Here is a 22,528-nt window from a genome sequence, read left to right on the forward strand (position 1 = left end):
ACGGGCCGATGTACTGGGCATGTCGGGATCCGACTCTTCGCCACCGGAGTGGGAGGAGACTGCCGAGTCCGCGGAGCCGGCCGGAGACGGGGAACGCCCGGTAGTGGGGGGAAACTCCGGAGAGTCAGAGCGTTGCATGCCTGGGCCGATGCGACGTGCGGAAGAGCGCGTAGGACGCCCCGAGCGCGCAGCGGGCCCAGAGGGGAGAGAGGGAGGCGGTTGTGGAGGCGAGGGCATGCGAGCCGTAACAGCGACTTCTCTATTGTGGGCTGGTACTTTTTTAAAGTGGTACTTTAGGAATTTTGTGGTACTTTGTGGTATTTTGGGGTATACTTTTGAGTATTTTGGGGTACTTTGTGGTATATTTCCAGGCACTTTAGGATATTTTATGGTATTTTGGGGTATTCTGTGGTACTTTGTGGTATTTTGTGGTACTTTGGGGTATACTTTGGGGTATTATGGGGCACTTTGGGTTACTGTATGGTATTTTGGGGTACTTTGTGGTGTATTTCCAGGCACTTTGGGGTATTTTATGGTACTTTGGGGTATTTTGTAGTATAGGCTGGGGCTCTTTGGGGTATTTTGGGGCACTTTGGGGTATTTTGTGGTATTTTAGGGTACTTTGTGGTATTTTGTGGTATACTTTGGGGTACTATGGGGTAGTTTGTGGTACTTTGTGGTTCTTTGTGGTACTTTGTGGTACTTTGTGGTGATAAGTAGGACCCATTGTGGCCTTTATGCTATGGCCTTGGTCAGCCCCGTGGTCAATCCTCCACTAGGTTTTCTAGAAATTGGTCTTATTGTGTGATCATAGAGTGTAGGATTCTACATGCTGACAGACAGACACACAGACAGACTAGACAGACAGACAAGACACAGAAAGAAAGAAAGAAAGAAAGAAAGAAAGAAAGAAAGAAAGAAAGAAAGAAAGAAAGAAAGAAAGAAAGAAAGACAGAAGTGAAAGCATTACCTTCCTCCCCCACAGTAATGGCAGAGGTAAAAATGATGATTATTAACACTTTTCTAACTATATGAGCCATTATTACATTATGAGCTGTTAGTACATTATGAGCGGCCCCAGTAAGGCTCATTATATATTAAGTTATTACATTATTACATTATGCGCAAATCAGTTACGTTATGAGCGCATGGTTTTATTACATTATGAACATTTTAGTTAGTTTATAATGTAATACGTTATTACATTATGAGCCTTTATTACATTATGAGTTGCTACATCTAGCCCTAAGTACTCAACTGGCATTGGGGGCCAATAGTTCTGATGGTGGCGCTACAGCAACCGTCTAAAGTTTAAAACTTTAAAAATCATAACAAATCAGGCATACGTGCTATCACTTTGTAACCACCACCAAACTGTTGGCTCAAGTGAGCAGAAACGTTCATATGCATTGAGCTGGCAGGAATTATGTAAGTCCATCACTCTGTTTATCTCAAAAACTGTATTTTTGACAGTATTTTGAAGTATGTCCCCTCAAACTACTGTGGTTCATACAGGAAAAAATACACTACACACAATCCTATAGCGGAACAGCAATGTCTCCACCAATCAGAGATGTTGTTGTTGGCAATCCTGCCCCAATAGCGGACCCTAGGACTGCAACTGGTTAAACTGACTCTGAGGACACCTGTGCCACTGATTGTTTGATTGGTTTCCACCCTGTCTTGTTAGTCTGTGTATATATAGCCAAACTGTAGCTCCCTTCTTTTTCTTTGTCTGTTCATTATTTGCTGTACCTGTGCGTTGTCCCTGGTGTTGTCCTGTGCCATCTTGTAAGTCTGTAAACTTGTAAGCTTTGTCTTTTGTTCTCCACGTGTTGAGTGTACACCTGGGTTTTATAGTTTAGTCTTTGGTTTTGTTTTTTGCCACTCGTGGTGCCTTTATTTTAACAAACATTTTGTGGCAACTGCTGAAACGTCCATGTTACATGCACCTGTGACATTTACAGTACCTGCAACCCTTGTGATTGTGATGTTTAAGTCGGTGTGTAACCATCTATGGCTTCTCACATGGCAGGTAGCTCCCCACTGTGCTGTGACATGATTTTTTTAATGGTATTTTTAATTTAGCTGTTAATGTTTTTTTGTTCTTGAAGCTGTTACTGTTTATTTTGTTTGCATCGCTTCATCTGACCAGTCTTGTCTCAATCAGTGCCACCTGTGTTCAATCCAATCAAATCAGTCAATCAGTGAATCCATGCTCGGTCCAGAGTCTCACAACCTCATTCCTATCACAGTATGTAGGCCTACTATGTTCATGCAGGATTCCTATGGTGCAAATATCTAGCTGTGACATTTATAATTTTGTGTCAAACTGCCAGCACTTGGCTCAAACAAGAACATGACCTTCCCTTGGTGTCTGGTTGTGAGTTCAAGCCCAGGGTGATAAGGAATAAAGGTGCTAATGCCAACTCCGGCATTGTACTGTTTAAGTTAAGAAGTTTTAAAGAGGCCCTCATGTATTTGTCATTTGTCTCCCTCTTCCTCCTCAAAACGCCTGGCCCTGTTCCAGTGCAGCGCAGCAGCTGTAATCATGCTTATGTTTGTGAAGTTGTTCAGCCTTGAACTACGACAGTCATGTGATGGATTGCTCATTCTGCTTGCTTAGTTTCTACCGGTGAGCATGCATAGAACAGACTTTTGACGTGTCCACTGCTGAAGGAAGGAACAAGCTGCCACTAGCAGTCATCTTGAAAGCTTCACTCCAAACAGGGGCTGTGTTCCTAATTGCATACTTCTACTTTTTACTACCAGTGCGTACTACAGCTGCTCCTACAACGTACGCACTTTGCAGACAGTATGCATCCAATTCGGACATACTACCTTGTCATGACATTGCACCTTGAAATGCGACCACATAAAGTGACATTCGTCCACAACTGGGACAAAATATGGAATGGCATTCCATACTCTTTGGCTGGGATTCATCAAAATGCCTCCAGCACGACTTGCACATGTGACAATTTCCGCTGAGCACAGAAAAGTGTGCTGGCTTGCATACTGCAAACTATGACTGGATGTAGTAGGATATCCTGGTATTTTTGCCATACTGCATGTGGCATACTATGTATTGGGACATACTATATCAATTTGTCATACTATATAGCTAGGCTAGTACGGAAGTAGCCAATGCGATTTGGAATGCAGCAAGGGTCTTTCCTGTCCTAGACAAATGGCTGGATCCTACCTATGTCTAGACTTGCTAACCAGCAAGTTGTTTTGAGGTCACACTGTGTACTTACATTCAGAGTCCCACTCCCTCTCACTATGCACAACAATTAGAATGCATTAGGGGCCAAGTGAGCGTCTTATCTAACCTTGGGGGATTTTAAACTGTCTGATTACCAAGGTGGCAGAGTTCAGAGGCAATTATATGCAAACTTCCTGTTTGGGTTGTTAAACAACTTCCTTTTTAAAATAGAAGGATCAGAAAGTCACCAAGTTTTTCTTAATTTGCGAGTATGCTAATGTGGTTTAATTATCTAGGTATTAAATAAGACTATAACAATCAGTCGACTGACAGGCTGCTATTAACTTATTAAGAGCACAAATTTATCATTTTGTTGATTATAACCATCTTTTCAAAATAAGTCAACTCTAAGTCAACTCCAATTGTGTGTCTTCACCTTGGTGCATGTGTGGGATCCAAGAGCAATTCATACAATCAGGCACCAGACTTTCTACATCATCTACCCCTCCAACCCCATTTCAAAAAGTCAAAACCAATAAATGGATATCAATTTGCATGACACAATCAATTTCCCTCATCAGAATGATCACACAAAACGCATTAACTCTTTCCTTTGTAAATGAATCCGGAGCTCATTTTCGTTATGTCATTTTCAAAGCCAATCCCATATTCATAACGCATGTAGACATCATGTAACCCCCGTCAACGATGAATGTTATCTTGACATTGCATTAATTACACTTGAACGGTAAGCGCCTCCCCTCCGCTACTCCCCTCAGCTCGCGTGGAGATGTGCCACCACCTCCGGCACGTTTCCTCCCACAGTACCCTGCATACCAATCCCCATTAGTCACTGTCAATCCACCACATCCCTCTGTTGTGTTAGCCAAGGTGTGTGTGTGTGTGTGTGTGTGTGTGTGTGTGTGTGTGTGTGTGTGTGTGTGTGTGTGTGAGTGTGAGTGTTGAAAAGAGCCACTCACCTCCTCCTCCTCTTCCTCCTCCATTTCTATTCACATTTCACTTGTGCGCCTGACAAAAGGCTTTAACGTCATGTAAACAGAGGTGAGGTGAAGTAATCTCTTCATACAGACCCAATGGGGAATAAAAAATAGATGATTGCGTGGAACACGAATGGAGTGATTTATGGGGGATGGAACATGGGGACGGACCCTGGCTTCAGGAAGCGGCGGGTGAAGCGGATTGTCTTACGATGCAGTAGTTGAATTGAAAGAGATCTGTGCTCTGAGCTCAGTGTGCAGGCCTGGAATTGATTGCAGTGCCTGTCTAAAGCATTCTTAGAACAGGTACGCCATGCTTGTGTAGCCAAGTGAAACGTGGAGTAGCTGGTGAAACTCTCACCTCAAAAGGGGTGCCCCTATTGGCGCAACTGTCAGACCCGGTTTATAATCCTACCCTGAGCATGCCTAAATGTATGGGTTACACTGGTGCTGTGACCCAGATGTCCAGTGGTGTGGACTGAGTTTAGAAGGCTGAGTGAAACCGAGTGAAACGTGGAGTAGCTGGCGAAACTCACTACTCAAAAGGAGTGCTGACAGTCCACTATTGGTGCAACTGTCAGTGTCTGCCTCCCAAGCGGGAGACACAGGTTCAAATCCACCCTGGGCTGAAATGTATGGGTTACCCTTGGATTGACTCCAGGAGAGATGAAGTCTTCATCTGGCTCTCCATTCTGGACACCCTGGCTATTGACACACCAAACTTTTCTCAAGGGGAAAAGGACATAGTTATTTTACCTTTATGAGTCTGTATTCTGGCTTTGCCATCCTAACCACGTGAGCTATCTCTCAATGTCTGTAGCTGTGCACTTTATAAAACACTTGGTGATGTCCTATCTATAGAAAAATGCCTATCTTCTTATTACAGTAGATATTCCTAAAATCATGCTCTAGACTATCCCAGATCTCACAGGATATTGTACAGTATATTTGCTTAAGAAATCTAATTTAACTATTAAATTCTGTCACAAACGGTCGGTCTGCATTTGAATTGATAGTTGCTCTATCCAATTAGCCTACATCCAGAGGCATTCTGGTCTGCGACTGTTGATAAGATAAGATACTTTAATAATCCCCATGGGGGGAAATCTGGGGTTTCAGCAGTGGAAAAGGTACAGCGGAATAAATAGAGAATATACTGATATATATATATATATATATATAAGTAGCCTATATTATCTATGTATATTCTCTATATATTCCGCTGTACTTTTTCCCCCCACTGCTGCTGTACTTTTTTGAACGCTCTTTGGAAATCTAAAATAAAAACAGCAGCTCTAGACCATTCACATTTTTGTGAATTGCTGCATTTCCACCTTCTTATCTTGAATTCACATGAACTGTTTGGAAAATCCATTAACACACGTGCATTTTTTTTGGCCATGACTAGTTGTGCGCATGAGCAGCTATGCAAAATAAAAGATAATGGTATCTGCTCTCTCTCCATCCATTTTGAGTCAAGGGTGCACAGCAATATTTCACAAATACTTGTAACTCTCACTCTTAATGTAGGCCTTTTGTTTTCCACATCAACAGCCATCTGCTCTAATGTGTCACTTGACTTTGCTCTGAATAAAACTTTTATTTGTCTTTTGTTATTTATTTTAGAGGCAATCTGTCCTTCCATAGTTTTCCCAGCAAACTTGAGAAAGACTCATGCATAGTACACAGAGTAGCCTACCTTAGCTTTGCAAAGGAAATTACATTCACTTTAGTTTGCTGCATGTACACTCAGTGGAAGAAGTACCAGCTGTCAGAGAGAGAGAGAAAAGAGGAGAGATGAACAATACAAGGGTGAGGAGAGTTCTGGTGTCCTTTGTTCTGTGGGTTCTCTCTCATTAAGCATTTCAGTCTCATTCGTTTTTCTTTTCCAGAAACACACACATTGAGCTCCTTCGTAAATATATATTCATTAAAAAAAATAAAAACAACTTCAATTTCACCATTTCGAATTGTGCTTGACGATCACAGCACCCGCAATTAATCAAACCTACTCTTCTGAACAGTGCCTCCCATCAAGTGATTGAACATGAAAGATATTGTGCATTGTCTCTTCTGACCTTTTTGTCTGCTCTAAGAAGGAAATGAAAAGAGAACATGAGGAGAAGAGAATGGAGAGATGTGGGGAGGAGGGGAGGGGAGAACGTGTGGCAGCTTCTATGAAAAAGAGAATAGTGGGAAATTAATAACGGTTGAGTCAGCGGACGGCGGCGCCAGCGCGGGAAATATTTAATCAAACCCCGTCCACATGCTCAGCAGCCAAAACAGATTCACAGCGAGAATATTAATTGCCCTCATTCTCAGGTTTTGTGACTTACGGTAGGTTGTTGTGTGTTACTGGGGTGGGAGGTGAAGGGGGGGGGGGGGGGAGCATGTAACAAGTCTGGTGCCTGATTTTATGAATTGCTCTCAGATCCCACACATGCGTGAAGACACACAATTGGAGTTGATTTGTTGATTGGTTTTGATCACCTACCTGCTTATGTACGGTACAGGGCATAAATCCTTCAACCTCACACACACATACTCACACACACACATGCACCGCACATATGCGCAGACACACGCAGGCATGCACACACACACATGCACAGACACACACACATACAGCTAGATAGATTTTTGTTATGACGGTACTTGAACTGTGACGATATGGTAGAGCCAGTGGGTATACTGTATGACGCAGGAGGCAAATTATGATAGTCAGCAAATATCTCCCAGCATTTGTTAATTGGATTGAGAAATAACATTATTATTTCCCTCAGTTTGTAGGGTTGGTTTGTGGAAGTGGTACACACAAGAGTGCTGCGTGAGTGACCTACAGTAACACCTGTAAAAGTATGAATTGAAAGGCTGGCTGTACAATATCAAGTACTAGTCATGCATCTGATCAGACGTGTTTGTGACCTGAAATGGACATTAGGTAAATACCGACCAACCTACCATACCTGTTTTTGGCTATTTACTGCACTCTTATGCTACCGAGCGTGACGGTTAGAGCAAAACCTCAGGTAACCTGTGGCACAGTGATTCTAGCAGGTCTCCGTAATATAATGGCCATGAAAATCACAGTCTCTTCCAGTGACATTGGGACGCTCATAGCAGAGTTACCTTGACGCCACTCCACTGTGTGTCTCCCAGGTGGTCCTGCCAGCCGTCTTCGTCTGCTTGTCTCTCATCTTCTCCCTCATCATACCGCCCTTCTCGGAGTACCCCAGTCTGGAGCTGCAGCCCTGGATGTACGGACCCCAGACCACCTTCTACAGGTACAACCAAACTTGAACACTTTTAATGGGGGGGGGGGAGGGGCTGTGGCTCAGGACGTCCATGACCGCAGGGTTGGCAGTTCGAATCCCGGGTCCTCCTGTCCACTTGTCCAAGTGTCCTTGGGCAAACTAATGAACCCCAAATTGTTCCCATTGAGCAGGCTAGCACCTTGCATGGCAGCTTCTGCCATTGGTGTGTGAATGGGTGAATGAGAGGCCATTGTAAAGCTCTTTGGATAAAAGCGCTAAGTGTACTCAATTTAAAATTCACCATTTATTTATGGACAGAGCCACAGGACTAAGGCAGGTGTCGAGGTGTAGAGCATACTGGGGAATCTCATTATTGGAAGTTCAAATGGAATAATTATTGGATAATATTCTGGTGCTCATTGGAATTTCTGTCTCGTGGGGATTTTTCACAACTGTTAATTTTTCACATCACAACACAGTCATACTTTAATAACACCCAAAAATATATGTTACACTGTGATGAAGCCCAGATAGATGCCAAGCATTGAACCAAAATCCCACAAAAGGTTGCAGCTCAGACCTTTTGTCGATATCAAAATAAGATGTTGTCTTTTGCAGTTAGCTGTAGCTCCTAACATAACTGTATAGAACTTCAGTGAGTACAGCCTAATTTACAGAGGCCAAAGTTTGTACCGTGAAACTACTTCACTGACATCTACTGTGCTGCGATTACCCTTCTGCATATTAAACCCATCTGGGAGCCGAGTGTAAAGCATATCTTTCCCCCACGCTGCTGTGCTCAGACTGGCAGCGTGATAATCTGAACTCCTCCTTACATGACGGTGTGCGTGACAGGTTTCCACGCATTAGCCCTGGCTCCCGTCATCGTCTTATCTGTGCAAACCACCAACATACGGGACCTACTGTGGAGTTCCGTTCCTATGTATTTTCAAGAGATTTGCAGCTGCCGTCGCTGGTTATGGTTATACAACATTCCCCTTTCTCCTGATGAAACACGTGCTGAGACATAATTAATGGCACACAACAATGGTTCAGCAGTGGTGGAATAGCTTATTCAAGTCGCCTCCTCCTCAGTTCTTGGGCGGTGACAGAAAGTGTCAGGTTTGTTGGTGTCACTGGGTAAAATAAGTATATTTCCAAAATACAGTATCATGACAGAAAAAAACAACACAATTTGGGTCGTATTCGTATAAAAAAAAGTGTCATTATTCAGTTGTGGCTACATTTTTATTGTGAATTATGGAATTGTATGCTTGTCTCCAAAGTGCATTATACAGAATTAAAATAATTATTAGAAAAAACATGCTGAATATTTCATGGGGCTCCCAGATACATTGATAACAAATACTGCAGTGACCAAAGAATGGTATTGGATTTCTACTCTGCTCCCACTCATTTGTATTCTACCTGGGTTTGGTTATGCTGTACAGGGGAGATCATTGCATTGTAATGGATCGATCTCCTAGGATGGTTTAGAAAGACTAACAGGCCTGAGCTTGTTGCTATGATAATCACAGGTGAAGGACAGGTGGGCTGTTCGAACCTCCTTAGTGATGCGGTCCGCTGTGTTCCCTCAAACCCACCTGACCCCGTTCGTTTATTTTGTTTTGGAAGTTTGTGCGTCTGGGCTCTGAGATGAATAACAAACAAGGTTTTTGGGCCCCAACCAACAGCTTCCAACAACAAATCAACAAATGCGTCTGGAGTCTGTGACTTTGGGGGAAAATCACAAGCTGCATCTTGAATCTACGGCCAGCACAGCCGGGCTGAAATAGTAAATATCTGTTGCCGCGCTACATTAAATATGCTACCCTCATCCGAGTGGCCAGGAAGTTGGCTTGTTATGTGCCCTATCATTAGGAGATGAGTTATTTCTTCCCCCTGACATTCTACTCACTCAATTACCACACATAGTCTTTCCCCTTGAATTACTTTAAGACGCATACTGATGTGAGGGCTACAGCCCAGCCCACTAGGCTCTGCCGGCCATCGGATACTGTAACGTTGTGTATTGAACTTGTAAACATCTCCACCCACTTAGAGAAGTGTAGATCGAGAAACCATTGTTAGTGTGAACAGCAATGTCAATATGGCCTAGTTTTGTATGGAGGTGTACACAGCATGCCGTGTATATATGAAATAAGCACGGTTTCCACCCAACAATATCATTGATAAGATGTTAAATAATAAATATGTTGTTCTCGCAGAGAGAGGGCCACCATAATAATCCTCTGCAGCACCTCGCTGGCGTTATGTATGGTACCACAACTCTCCTCCCATCTAAATAAAAAAGTATACTAGGGTTTTCCATTTCAGTAGAACCTGTATAGCCAACAGGTTTATTATGGTTTATTACAAGTGGAAATCAAGACACTGTTAATGGCAGAACAGACGGCTGCACATAATCCATTTTTACAATCGAGCCACTTCGATTGCTCTTGCTGCTGGCTAAGGAAATGAAAGGTTGACCTTCATGGGAGAGACTGAATGAGCCTGTGAACATTGCGTTAATCCTAGCGGCCAGCCTTGACCACACCTGGAGCCCAGCCACCATTTCTACGAATCACAGCATCCCAACCCCTTGAAGAACACTTATGGTAAAGGGCAGACATGATGTATACTGTACACTGATTCTGAAGAAATTGCACCTTTCTGCTCCTCAGGTGTGTGCTTTGCATTGAAGGGCTCTGTGCACGCACAGTACTGTATAGAGTATGCACTTACTGCAAACTCACGTTTGATGAGAGAACTCTCTCCTGCTGGCACCAACGCATGCCTGCATGCCCTGTAATACACACTTCCTGTTAAGAGTGTTGACACACATTCCACGCACACTTTGGTTGATTGCATGTTGGAAACGCAAGAGATCCCACTTTCCTCTGCCGAATGGCTGCGAAGCCACAATGATTTTTCTCTCATCCTCGATTAGGCTAAAAACCAGCAGCCCTTCGCCTCGGCCTCCAGCCGCACTTTAGATGCGCTGCTGCCATGCAGATGTGCCATGTATCTCATTTCCTTTGCGGGCACCGCCAGCGCAGCGCGTCGAGACGGATCAGGCTCTAATGATCATCTAACCGGCTCTGAAACCAGGAGCCGGGGCCCTCCCTGATCTAATCAATGCTACGGCACACTTGATCACCCACGCTTACGGCTATCTGCGCTTCTGCACACTCAGGGGCTCCCGAACCACAGCTCCTGTTAGCTCCAGGGAGAGGTGAGCGCGTGATCTTCAGCCTGGACTTCAGCCCTGGTTTGCATCAACAATTGTCATGCATATTTTCTCAGGCTGTGTGCTCAATCTGGTCGGCATCCGGTAGAAAGGGGGGGGGGGGGGGGGGGTAATTAAAAGACTGGACAGATATTCACTTTTGGATTTTGTTCATCATTAGGCCATCTGTAAGGAATAATGTTGACTAACGAGGATGAATGTGGTCACAGCAATGACGGGCCGGATGACCTGGAGGTGTCCCGCGTGGCAGAGTCCCTGGTGAACAACCCTGGGTTTGGAACTCGCTGCATGATGGGAGACCCCATACCGTGAGTATGGCAGGCGACATTGACAAAACCTTGTGTGTGTGCATGCGTGTACGTGCGTGCGCATGTGTGTGCCAAAACAGTGACTGGTTTTTCAGATCTGTGGAGGAGAATGCCAAACATATTGTAATACAATTTCTGAAAGACGATTCATACATGGCGAGCATTAGCAAGGAATATATTTCTCCTGTTCAGTTACGGTACATAATGACAAGTTATCCTGGCCAAACAAAGATATGGCAACATGATTCGTGGTGCGACAGTTGGTTTCTAGCACATTCTAAGCACCATTTTAACGCAGTGGAGAACACATTCCTCAAATATTCATTACATACGGCTTGAGGCTTTTACTCTGTACCTTCGCCGAAAATAATTAATTATTTACTGTATCATTCTATTTGTCCTTACCCCAAGTGAAGGAGTTCAAGTATCTGGGGGTCTTGTTCACGAGTGAGGGAACCATGGAGAGGGAGTTTGGCTGGAGAATGGGAGCAGCTGGTGCGGTTCTGCAGTCGCTTTACCGCACTGTTGTGACGAAAGAGAGCTGAGCCAAAAGGCAAAGCTCTCGATCTACCGGCCTATCTTCATCCCCACCCTCACCTATGGTCATGAAGGATGGGTCATGACCGAAAGAACGAGATCACGGATACAAGCGGCCGAAATGAGTTTTCTCCGGAGGGTGGCTGGGGTCTCCCTGAGAGATCGGGTGAGAAGTTCAGTCATCCGGGAGAGACTCGGGAGTAGAGCCGCTGCTCCTTTGCGTCGAAAGGAGCCAGTTGAGGTGGTTCGGGAATCTAGTGAGGATGCCTCCTGGGCACCTCCCTAGGGAGGTGTTCCAGGCGTGTCCAGCTGGGAGGAGGCCGCGGGGTAGACCCAGGACTAGGTGGCGGGACTACATCTCCGCACTGGTCTGTGAGTGGCTAAAGATTCCCCAGGCAGAGCTGGTTGATGCCGCTAGGGAAAGGGATGTCTGGGGCCCCCTGCTGGAGCTGCTGCCTCCGCGACCCGACCCCGGATAAGCAGATGAAGATGGATGGATGGATGGATGGATGGATGGATTCTATTTGTTTCACCACACTTTCTATATCCATCCATTTAGAGGCCCTGAAGCTGACTGTGGTTGTCATATCTCTGTACAGTAGGCGTTAGAATACTGTATAGTTGTCAATGGTGGCAGCATCCCTGATACAGTACAAACTGACAATCACATCTTCAGGTTCAACTTATATCATCAAGCAAATTACAATGACTGCAATATGAAATAAGGCAGTAAAATAATGTTTTTTTCCCTTGAAAAAGAGCAAAATAATGAATCTACAACACAACTTGTGTGTAGCCTACATGCAGGGTTGCCAGCTTTTACCAAACAGCCTGGCATGAGATTTATCTCATCACACACACACATGTGCGCTTGCATGCACCACGTTACGTTTCTCTGGACAGACGGCTGATATTTGACCCTGAGCCAGAGGCTGAGAGTACGAGTCTTGTGCCAGATGTGTGAGTGTTGGCACGGCAACCTCTCTGTATTAAAAACGTGCTGTTTACGTGCATTTAGTTTTATCACTTAATCACAAGCTCGAGTGTTTTTTATTTTTTATTTTTTCCCCCATTGCTTTAGAGGTTATTGAGACTCTATTGAGAGTGTCTTACTCACTGTTTACCCCTTTATTCTTCTCCAGGGGGCTTCCGTGTGCTGCCACCGCCTCCGATTGGTTCACGCCCTCCGTGGATCAGTCCGTCAGCGACGTCTTCCTCAACGGGAACTGGACCATGGCTGACCCCTCCCCGGCCTGTCAGTGCAGCACGCCCAGACGCACCATCATGCTGCCAGACTGCCCCCCGGGCGCCGGGGGCCTCCCCCCTCCTCAGGTTGGTACACAAACATGGGGTGCGCTCAAATTCAAACATTCCCAAACATACAGTAAGTGAAGGTCTGAGAAAGTAGTTTGCTGTGAACAAAAATAGACACTGGACTGAGGGAAATGTAATTGTATGATTGAATGAATGAATTGAATACCGGAGGCCCATTTACTTCTAACCAATGTTAAATTAGGTTGGACTAGCTGGACTACCTCCAAAATATATCACCAGAAAATCATCGTTGATCACAGAAGAGCTTTCCATTCAAACTTAACCGTTCAAAGACACGCCACGAACGTTCGCCTCTGCTTGCTGAATTCAAATGCAAACCTGGCAACCCCATCCCGCTCAGGTCACTCAGTGGCGCTGATAAAAGATCTGTGCTTGTAATATGGATTTCTTTCTCCAAACCTGGCAACCCGTTACATCCCAAAGAGGTACCGTTTGGCTGACATGCATACTCTATTCTTTCTCCGCTGTAATCTGTCAACATTGCCATTCAGTCCAATCCGATGGATGGAGAGGGCAGGATATTAAGGTCCGACCATTATCTAAATGAACGACATTACAAGGGTCAAGCAGAGTGCACAGATCTACAGTAGCTATGCCACGGAAGAAAAATGTATGTGTTTAGTTGGGGACATTCCTTTATTGCATCCATGTTCGGCGGTCTGATATCCTCCTGGCTTAAAAAGGTGGCCGGTCTTGGGGAGAAAAAAATGTATTCGGGGTCATGCGGTACTGTGCTTACCCTCCGCCTTTTCAGCATCCCGTTAGCCAATCCCTCTTCAGAAGAACTGCCCAGGTTAGCGCTGAGCTAGCAAAGCCTCCTCCCGCTCCTTGCTCTAACATGGCGGTTCGCATGTCCCTCCGCCCTCCCTTCAAATCAATGCTGGTGTTTTATAGGCCATTACCCTAACAACATACACGGGCCAGAGCAGGGAGGGGTGAATGTTCCCCAGCTGACCCCAGGAGACATCATCCTGGCTGGGGGGGATCGATGAGATTGGAGGCTCGCCTGGTCTCTATCCCCCATCCATATACACATACCACACACACCCACACAAACACACTCACACACAAACACAGAAGCAGCTGCTGTGGGAGACACTCTCCAACGTCCTTTTATTGGAAATGGCTTGTGGTGTTTGCTGTGGATTTCTCCCATCCCTCGAACACCATCCCCATCCTCCTTCTGAGATTAATTGATATCCAAAACAAGAGCTGTAGAGCTGGAGTTCCATTTTAGGCCCAATATTGATTGCGCTTTAGGTCACATGTTACCTGATTAGGCTGTTTGACAGTCACGCTTGTGTAAGATGAGCTATAGACCACGCTAAGTAGGCTGTGCTGAAGTATGTAAGCTTTGAGAATACATTGTTATCGTCTGACGAGAGATTCAATACCAGTGCCAAGTGTTAGTTGAACTTGTATTATACAAAGTGTTCACTAATTTAGAATCAATCAGTCCAGTTATAAATTCTAAAGTCTCATGGAAGCCTTGAGTGTGTTTTTGTGATTGAGGCTGGCAGGTTACTTTAGCACAAAAACAACTTTCTCCTTTTAATTAATTCATTGCTCGCAAAGTTCAGTATGACCTCCAAAGTTTCCCTGCTGTCTCTCAACCAATAAAAGATGGATTCAGTTTGCGCGACAGCTATTATCCGGTAGTCTGGCTAGACAGGTCCCTTTTCGTCTTTCTTGGCGGTGACTAAACACAATCTCGGAGGCCAACCTGGGAATAGGATATCAATATCCCACCCACATTACAAACAAAAATGACATTAGTTCCCAGAATTTGACTGCGCTCCTTAAAGACAACGTCACGTGTTGGATGACCCGAGTGTCTGGGAATTCCGATTCTTTCGACGAGGGACATTTCTGGGGCTTCTTTGTGTCTGGCCTCACATTTGTCCTGCAGCATTAGAGACAGATGGTTATTCTGTTAGATGTTTCTGCAGAGAGGAGAGGAGAGGAGATGAAGGGAGAGGAGAGGAAGGGAGAGGGAGGATGTGGGAGAAGTCTCTAGAAAGAATCAACCAGAGAAGAGTCTGTGGAGGGTCATTTGATGGACAGTTATGATGGTGGAGAAACGTTTGATGAGGTTAGTCTTCAAAGCACTGAGGCCAGAAAATGTGTATACAGTTGCTGCAAACTGTGTTTACTGTGTCCTGCATGGCAACTCTATACCTTAGGACTGCAGATGGCAAGACGTTAAAAACTAGAAGTTCTGAAAGAAAGTTTGATACATTCAAATCATGGTACCAGGAGGTACTTCACAGACAAAGTTTCTAGTTGCAAATATAGTCTACAGTACTTTTCCTTGCGTAGGAGAAGTTGGAAGTATGAGTCATAAATAGGACAGACCCAGTTTACAAACAAACTGTCAAATCCGCTTAGATTTTCTGTGAAACTCGGGACAGGCGTGACAGTTTTCCATACTTGGTTTCTTCTTTTGATATGACATCATCTCGGAAGGCAAAATGTGATGTATAACTGTAACGCCTTGAACTTTCTCTTGAATGTTCCCTTCAGATTACGTTCTCTTGAATGTTCCCTTCAGATTACGTTCTCTTGAATGTTCCCTTCATATTACGTTCTCTTGAATGTTCCCTTCAGATTACGTTCTCTTGAATGTTCCCTTCAGATTACGTTCTCTTGAATGTTCCCTTCAGATTACGTACTCTTGAATGTTCCCTTCAGATTACGTTCTCTTGAATGTTCCCTTCAGATTACGTTCTCTTGAATGTTCCCTTCGGATTACTAAAAGGGGTCTCAAGAGTCAGTTCCTGGCAGATTTATTGTGAGTAGCTCCATTCAGGTGTGTGTTGTTTGTGTCTGGGCATGCATGCATGTGTGTGTGTGTGTGTGTGTGTGTGTGTGGGGGGGGGGGTTTCTGTGCGTCTGTGTGTGTGCACGCATGCGTGTGTGTGTGTGTGTGTGATGAGCCCTCTCAGGCTAAGAAGAGGCACTCCGAAAGCCAATGACGTCCGCCAAGCGGAGCCCCACACTGTGTTGCGAAATTAGCCATTCTGAGGACGGCCTGCTCATCTCCCTCTCTTCTCATCCCCTTCTCTTCTTTCCCTTTCCCTCCTCTGCTCTCCTCCCTTCTTCAGTCGACAGCCTTTTCAGCAGTGGGTATCACATGTTGTATAGGTTCTGGCTCTATACAGATATATGTAGCGGCTTGTTGAGCTTGTGGAAGTCTCACTGGGAGCCCCGCAAAGACACAAATCAGACCAGGCGATGGAGGGGCGGCAGTATTAGGGGTTGCTTGTCGTGACAGCTGGACAAAAAGACTGCCCTTTAAGTGACCTTTCCCTTCGCAGACACGTTACTCTCGACAGTGCTGTCAAGGTATTTCCTGTGTTTTCCAAGTGCCGGTTTTTGGGAGACGTGAGTCTTGACTGTGGAAGTCTGCGCAGATGTCAGTCTGTCCGTTCATCTTTTTCTCTTCCTCTCTAATCCCACACCATCTTTTTTTCTCTTTCCCATTGCCTCAACATTTCCTGTCTATCTTTTTCTATATGTTTTTCCCCCCCCTGAACTGAAGCTCTTGACGTTGGGATGATATTTGCACAAAATGTGTTTGTGCAACAATGTGTTAAGCAGCTCGGTGTTGTTCAAACAGTAATATAGATTATTTATGGTTCAAGGGTAAAGAGTTTGGTAAATGTTGTTATACATGTGATATACAAGGGACATTTTGCATGGGCACAACATTGGACAGCGACTGCATTGTCCTTTATCAGTTTAAATGACCCATCAGTTCAGCCACTCAAGTGTGTCATTGGTGGTTATTTGTTACTTGTCGACCGACAGGGCAGTGAGGGCATAAGAACTGGAATGTGAAGGGCATGGAACGTGGAGGGCCTGTATATACTGTGGGTGTGTGTGTATATATATATATATATATACATACGTATAACACACACACACACATTTATATATATATATATATATATGTTACGGTCAATGTGAGAAAACGGTGAATGTGAGCTTTTCCCGGTTATTGCGCACATTCCCCGACCTCGCGGGGAATGTAGGAGAAACATGTGCGTTTCTCACATCTCCCGGGTAATGTGCACATTCCCCGACCTTGCGGGAGATGTGAGAAATTGGTTAGTATTTCTCACATCTCCCGTACGGTCGGGGATTGTGCACATTAACCGGGAAATGCTTACAATTCCCGACCTTGCGGTAAATCTAGGAAAGTCCAACCGTATGCAAAACCTCTGCGCAGCCGGGTGGTGGGAGAGGGCTCGTGCGCTTAGAATGAGAGGCGCTTGACATTTTGCCCATGGTTTTCGAATACATAGCATCAATTGCATTAATGGAAACATTAAATTGGGTCTAATTATACGTGTTGAAAGTTAAGATAATTAGCCTACAAGCCGCGAGGCTACGCAACACAATAAGCAAAACAATCTCACTGTTTCACTCGTCCCACTCATCTGTTTCACTCGCCCCGCACGGCAGGGACAAGAGAACCAATGCACATCTTCTGTTCTCGGCAGTCTTGAATTGAACTGTTACACCACAGAACGAAACTTACAACTAATAGGTTAGTAAAGGACATGTAGGCCTACAAGTTGTTTGTCATGAAAAATGTAATCTCCATCTTTATTAATTTCTGTGTAAATCTGATCAAACCAAAAAGTGTTTCATTCGTCCCGGTCCTCCCCTACAGTTAATAACAGTCTGTGGGGACCTTGAACAGTAATATAACCTATGCTGCACACAGTGTAAGTAGTATTAGGAGGATAGGCCTACACTGGTGATCAAGTTAACAAACGCAAAAGGAACATTGCAACAACAGGAAGGTGGGAACCTCCAAAGGAACCCTACACGTTAGCTAGCCGAAAGACAGACGAAAAGACAAAAGATCTCTCACAGGTGTGCGCCAGTAACGTTAGCCCAACTACCGTGGGTGCCTCTTATGGTGCACGCCATCTGAGGCGTCACATAAGCCCTCTCCCACCACACGGCTGCGCAGAGGTTTTGCATACGGTTGCGCTTTCCTAGATTTACCGCAAGGTCGGGAATTGTAAGCATTTCCCGGTTAATGTGCACAATCTCCGACCGTACGGGAGATGTGAGAAATACTAACCAATTTCTCACATCTCCCGCAAGGTCGGGGAATGTGCACATTACCCGGGAGATGTGAGAAACGCACATGTTTCTCCTACATTCCCCGCGAGGTCGGGGAATGTGCGCAATAACCGGGAAAAGCTCACATTCCCCGTTTTCTCACATTGACCGTAACATATATATACAGTAGGACCCCACTCATCCGAACTTCAGAGATCCGAACCTCCCGGTCTACCGGACAGGCTTAACAAATTTTTTTTTTTTTTAGTCTGCTATCTGGTTACTGGTGGGATTTTCATTACAGTACTGTATCCTACTGTGAATAAAAACAGAACTGTATGTAGACCTACATGTTGCCTGTAGGCTGTAGCCTACTGTCACGTTTAATTTCTTCTAATGTCGAGCGCAAACGAGTCTGCTGCGCGAGAGCTGCATTCCTTGGTAGCCAGAAAGCACGTCAGCAACCTGAAGCAGAGGAGCAGCGAGTCATTTTTCGTTCCCAGTTAATGGACTTCAGGAACACAGACGTGTTGTTGGCATGTAGATTAGCCTACTAGACCTACTGTATTTGTTAAATAATAGCCTACAGCCTAGGCCACGTTAACCTACATCGGTTGTTTTAGAGACTTTATTTTAGGCTAATAGCCTAAGACACGACAACTTGTCTTTCATTTCATTTATTTATTTCTTGATTATCATTTGCTCTAATTGTTCTAATGTTGGGTTGTTTTTAGGCTATACCATTTTGTTCTGCGAATACAGTAGCCTATCGATGCAGCGTTCGCCTCATTTGAGAATAAAGTACTGTATTTGATCAAAGCACTCAAGTGGAAATTCGGTTATTTTATTATAGGCTACTGTAGGTCTATTATAGGCTAGGCTATATGAGTTTAGTTGGCTATTTGATTGCAATTTTGATGCATTTTTACAAGTAATTAAGGGTATTTATCGGTCTATTAAGAGTCTATATGAAACAAGTATACCACATATTAAATTTGGTGCATTTTAACATATGTTTCAGTCATCCGGACATTTCAGAGATACGAACGACCTTCGGTCCCGTTGGGTTCGGATAAGTGGGGTCCTACTGTATATATATAAAGATAGAGATAGATGTGCCCCCTTGCAAGGTGAAGCCCACCCTAAGACCCTTCAGTACATACGCACACATACACAAACAGGCAATAGACATTTGCAAAGCCGCAAATATACACATCACACTCTCTCTCACACACACACACACACACACACACACACACACACACACACACACACATGGACACACGCACGCACGCACACACACAGCATTCATTCATCACCTGTGCTAACCTATAGTATGTGTTGGTGCTGCAAGAGGGGGATTAAATTGATGTGTCTCTCAACGTCAGACCACCGACACACGCCCAGAACACCAGCTAGAATACATTCCCTTTGACCTGGAAAGGCTTCCCTGTTGAATAAACCATGACACCTCCAACAGACTTCCTACTACATTCTTTTTTATCTTCTATGCTTCTATCCTGCCAATATGCCCTTGAAAAACTACAGAAAAGGAAGGGAGAGTGTTGGGGGGTGGGGACCCAAGTGTGTGTGTGTGTGTGTGTGTGTGTGCGTGTGTGTGTGTGTGTGTGAGAGAGGGGGGGGGCGCACCGATTCAAAAGCCAGGGGAGGAAGTAAGGAATCATTGTTTCCATGGAAATGGCATGCAACAGTAAGCCTGTTATCAATTCTCGAGGTATTATCTCGTTAAAAAGTGATATTTAACCTTCGCAGATGAAGGCGCCGGCGCGTGCAAATGAATAGATAAAGCCGCCGGGCTGCGTTCGTTTGTCCTCCATAACGGCCGATGTCGCTGTCACGCCGAGATCGCTCTAAGTCTCTGTTCGCGAGTGACTCTCCTCGGCCCGATGATCCATCAGAGAAATAAGCACCCCTGCTCCTCACATTGCTAGTTGTGTGCGGCACGAGTGGGAGTTGTTTTTAAGAGAATAGGGGACAGCATACTGCAGTCGGGCTCGCCGTGTGAACCAGCTCTCGGCGTGAAGGCTGGGTTCTTGTGCAGGTAAATGGTGATTTAGGACCTGGATGTCTCCTCCCCTGGAAGGGCTGGGGATCGGAGGGATGGCTGTGCTGCTGCTTTCTCCTTGACTGCTCATTCACCCTCCTGATAGGTCCTGATAGGTTGCTTCCTGAGTCCAGGGGAGAGATGTGTGACCACATAGGACATGTAACAAAGTGCATTGTTAACTAGAAATGGTGCTCGGTGAGCACAGACCTCCGCCCATGAATGCATTTTATGGTTCTCTGTGCCACGCATGTGCATGTGAGCAGGATGTGGCATTGCTGCATTTGCTAGGTGGAGAGCTTTATGCCAGTCCAAACCCTGTGTCTCTGTGACCTTTCCATGTCGAGATATGGCTGCTTCAATACCAAGGTCATGTTTGGGCGGCTCTGTGGCGCCCTCTTCAGGTCGGATCTGCTCCAAAATGTCATGGATTCTAAGTTGGTCCATGCTACACGCCTCCACCAACCAGCCAACACACGCCACCGAAAACATTACTTCTCACCCAGCTGTTGCTGGGGCGGAGGTAATTAAAAGGGTAGCTAAATGTATATATTATGATACTGTTTGTGACAGACGGACAACAAAGGGAGAACCTTTTACTATCCAAAGCCTTTACCATTAATGGAAAGCTATTTACAAATAAGGAATTTTCATGGTCTCTTAAGTCCAGTGCATTGTCTTAACAATGAGTGCAATCGCTCACAAATCTCCTGTATCTGCAATTATAGTAAAGCTTTCGAAAGCTTTTGAAATCAGAAATATTAGCCCCACCGCGATCTCTGCAGCCTCTTCCCGAGTTCGGCAGATGGAACGAAATAGCTCGCCACAACTCGACTCCAAGAGGCGCTGTTGATTTGTCATTTTGGCTTCCGCCCCGCGAGATCCATTTTAGTGTAAAATGACCTGTCCAAAGCGATGCTCGCAGCCCTGGTGTGGGGAAAACAAAAGGTCGCGGAAGGCTGTGGGATGAGGCAGATGGTGGATGAGCCACTGTAATCTGTTTTCCTGCAGCGGGGGTCTGGCAGGCTGATGATATCTCCACCGTTGATTTTCAAAGATGGCTGCCGAGGCAATATCTGATGGCCGGGAGGGAATAGTCTGAGCAGCTGTGTGTTTTCGCGATGCTCTTTATTGGGTCATCCCCTTGCTGTGACTAGACACTAGTGTCGGACGGCAATGTGCTGGGCTCCGGAGATCAACATTTGGTTGTACGACAGCATTTTTTGTCCACACACAGCCACCCTGCCCATGACAGTGCACACGCTCACACAGGCAGGCAGACGGAGACACTTCAAACGGACAGAAACACACACACACACACACACCTCCCCGTCCAACTTCCTGCTGCCTGGAAGTCCTTCTCAGGCACATTCAGGCATTTCAGTTTGTGTGTTATTTTAAAGATAATTAACCTGATCATCACACAACACATCTGAGGAGACGACTCAAAACAAGATTTGTTTGTTTGACACTTTGTAGCTAGCCTGCATTTGTATTCAGCGTGAGAGACAGCTCTGCAATGCACAAGATGGCGTTTGTTTGAGCCAGGTAGAATTTCAATGTTGTCTTTGAGGTTCGCCCAGATACAGACGCCACTGAGATTAATACCAACACGGTGCCATCTCCTATCTCAGCCTCTCTCCGACGCTGGAGCGTAAGCCAGCTCATTTCCCAGATTTGATTGCTACAACTGCCTCTCCCTTTTTTGCCTGTGTGTGTGTGTGTGTGTTTGTTTGTGTGTGCCCAGCCATGTGGTTCAATGGCATACTGTACAGTACACGTGCAGTGTGTGTGGTGTCACACGTATACACACATACAGTGTGTGATCCAGATAATAATCAGGAGAGCTACTGAAATGGGACACCAGAGGCATCATGAGATGGTGTTGGGGAGTAAACATAGCTATATCAGTGTTGTTAATAGTTCTTCTGATGACCTGCACAGTCAAGTGCAGCCGGCGTTTCAAATGAATGCAGGAAACGCGTGGTAGCCACGCAGGAGACGCATGGTACTGTCGACGTATACGCATAGCTAAAAGCAAATACCGCAGGCTTGAAAGGGTGGTATGTGTGTGTGTCAGTGTAATTGTGTGTGTCAGTGTAATTGTGTGTGTCAGTGTAATTGTGTGTGTGTGTGTTATGAGCACACGTTGGAGAATGGATGCCTAATTGTGTTGCCAATTCATACACTGAAGCGGGACTAATTAGCACTCCAACACCCACTCTAATGGGGTTCAGAGTTCCTCCCCCTGACCACTCCTACAGATAGATACAGCATTCTTGTTTACGGTTGAAAATGTAGCCAAATGTGTTTTGAACCCAGTCAGTAGGGTTAGCGTTGCTCAATAGTGTTTGTTGCTGCCCTGTGTCAGATAGAGAAGAGATAAAGCGATTGGTCAAGGTTAGAATTTTGAGTATTTTACTCTCCATTTTGTTTTCTTTTTTGCACCATGATGTACATGATTACTTACAGATGTGGGAAGTTAGAAATGTCA

The 22,528-nt window shown here is 45.1% G+C and overlaps 1 protein-coding gene across 1 annotated transcript in view; it reads left to right on the top strand.

Moving 5' to 3' along the window:
• LOC311320254 (phospholipid-transporting ATPase ABCA1) overlaps positions 1-22,528 on the top strand; it is a gene marked incomplete at both ends in the record, with an annotated part of 445,813 nt that overhangs the window by 135,939 nt on the left and 287,346 nt on the right. The window contains 3 exons of the mRNA XM_084451987.1: positions 7,366-7,490; positions 10,920-11,018; positions 12,698-12,887. Coding sequence (XP_084308113.1) covers positions 7,366-7,490; positions 10,920-11,018; positions 12,698-12,887 — 414 coding nt within the window. The remainder of the gene's footprint in view (positions 1-7,365; positions 7,491-10,919; positions 11,019-12,697; positions 12,888-22,528) is intronic.

Source organism: Borostomias antarcticus (assembly GCF_949987555.1).
Source record: "Borostomias antarcticus genome assembly, chromosome: 17".
NCBI lineage: Eukaryota > Metazoa > Chordata > Actinopteri > Stomiiformes > Stomiidae > Borostomias > Borostomias antarcticus.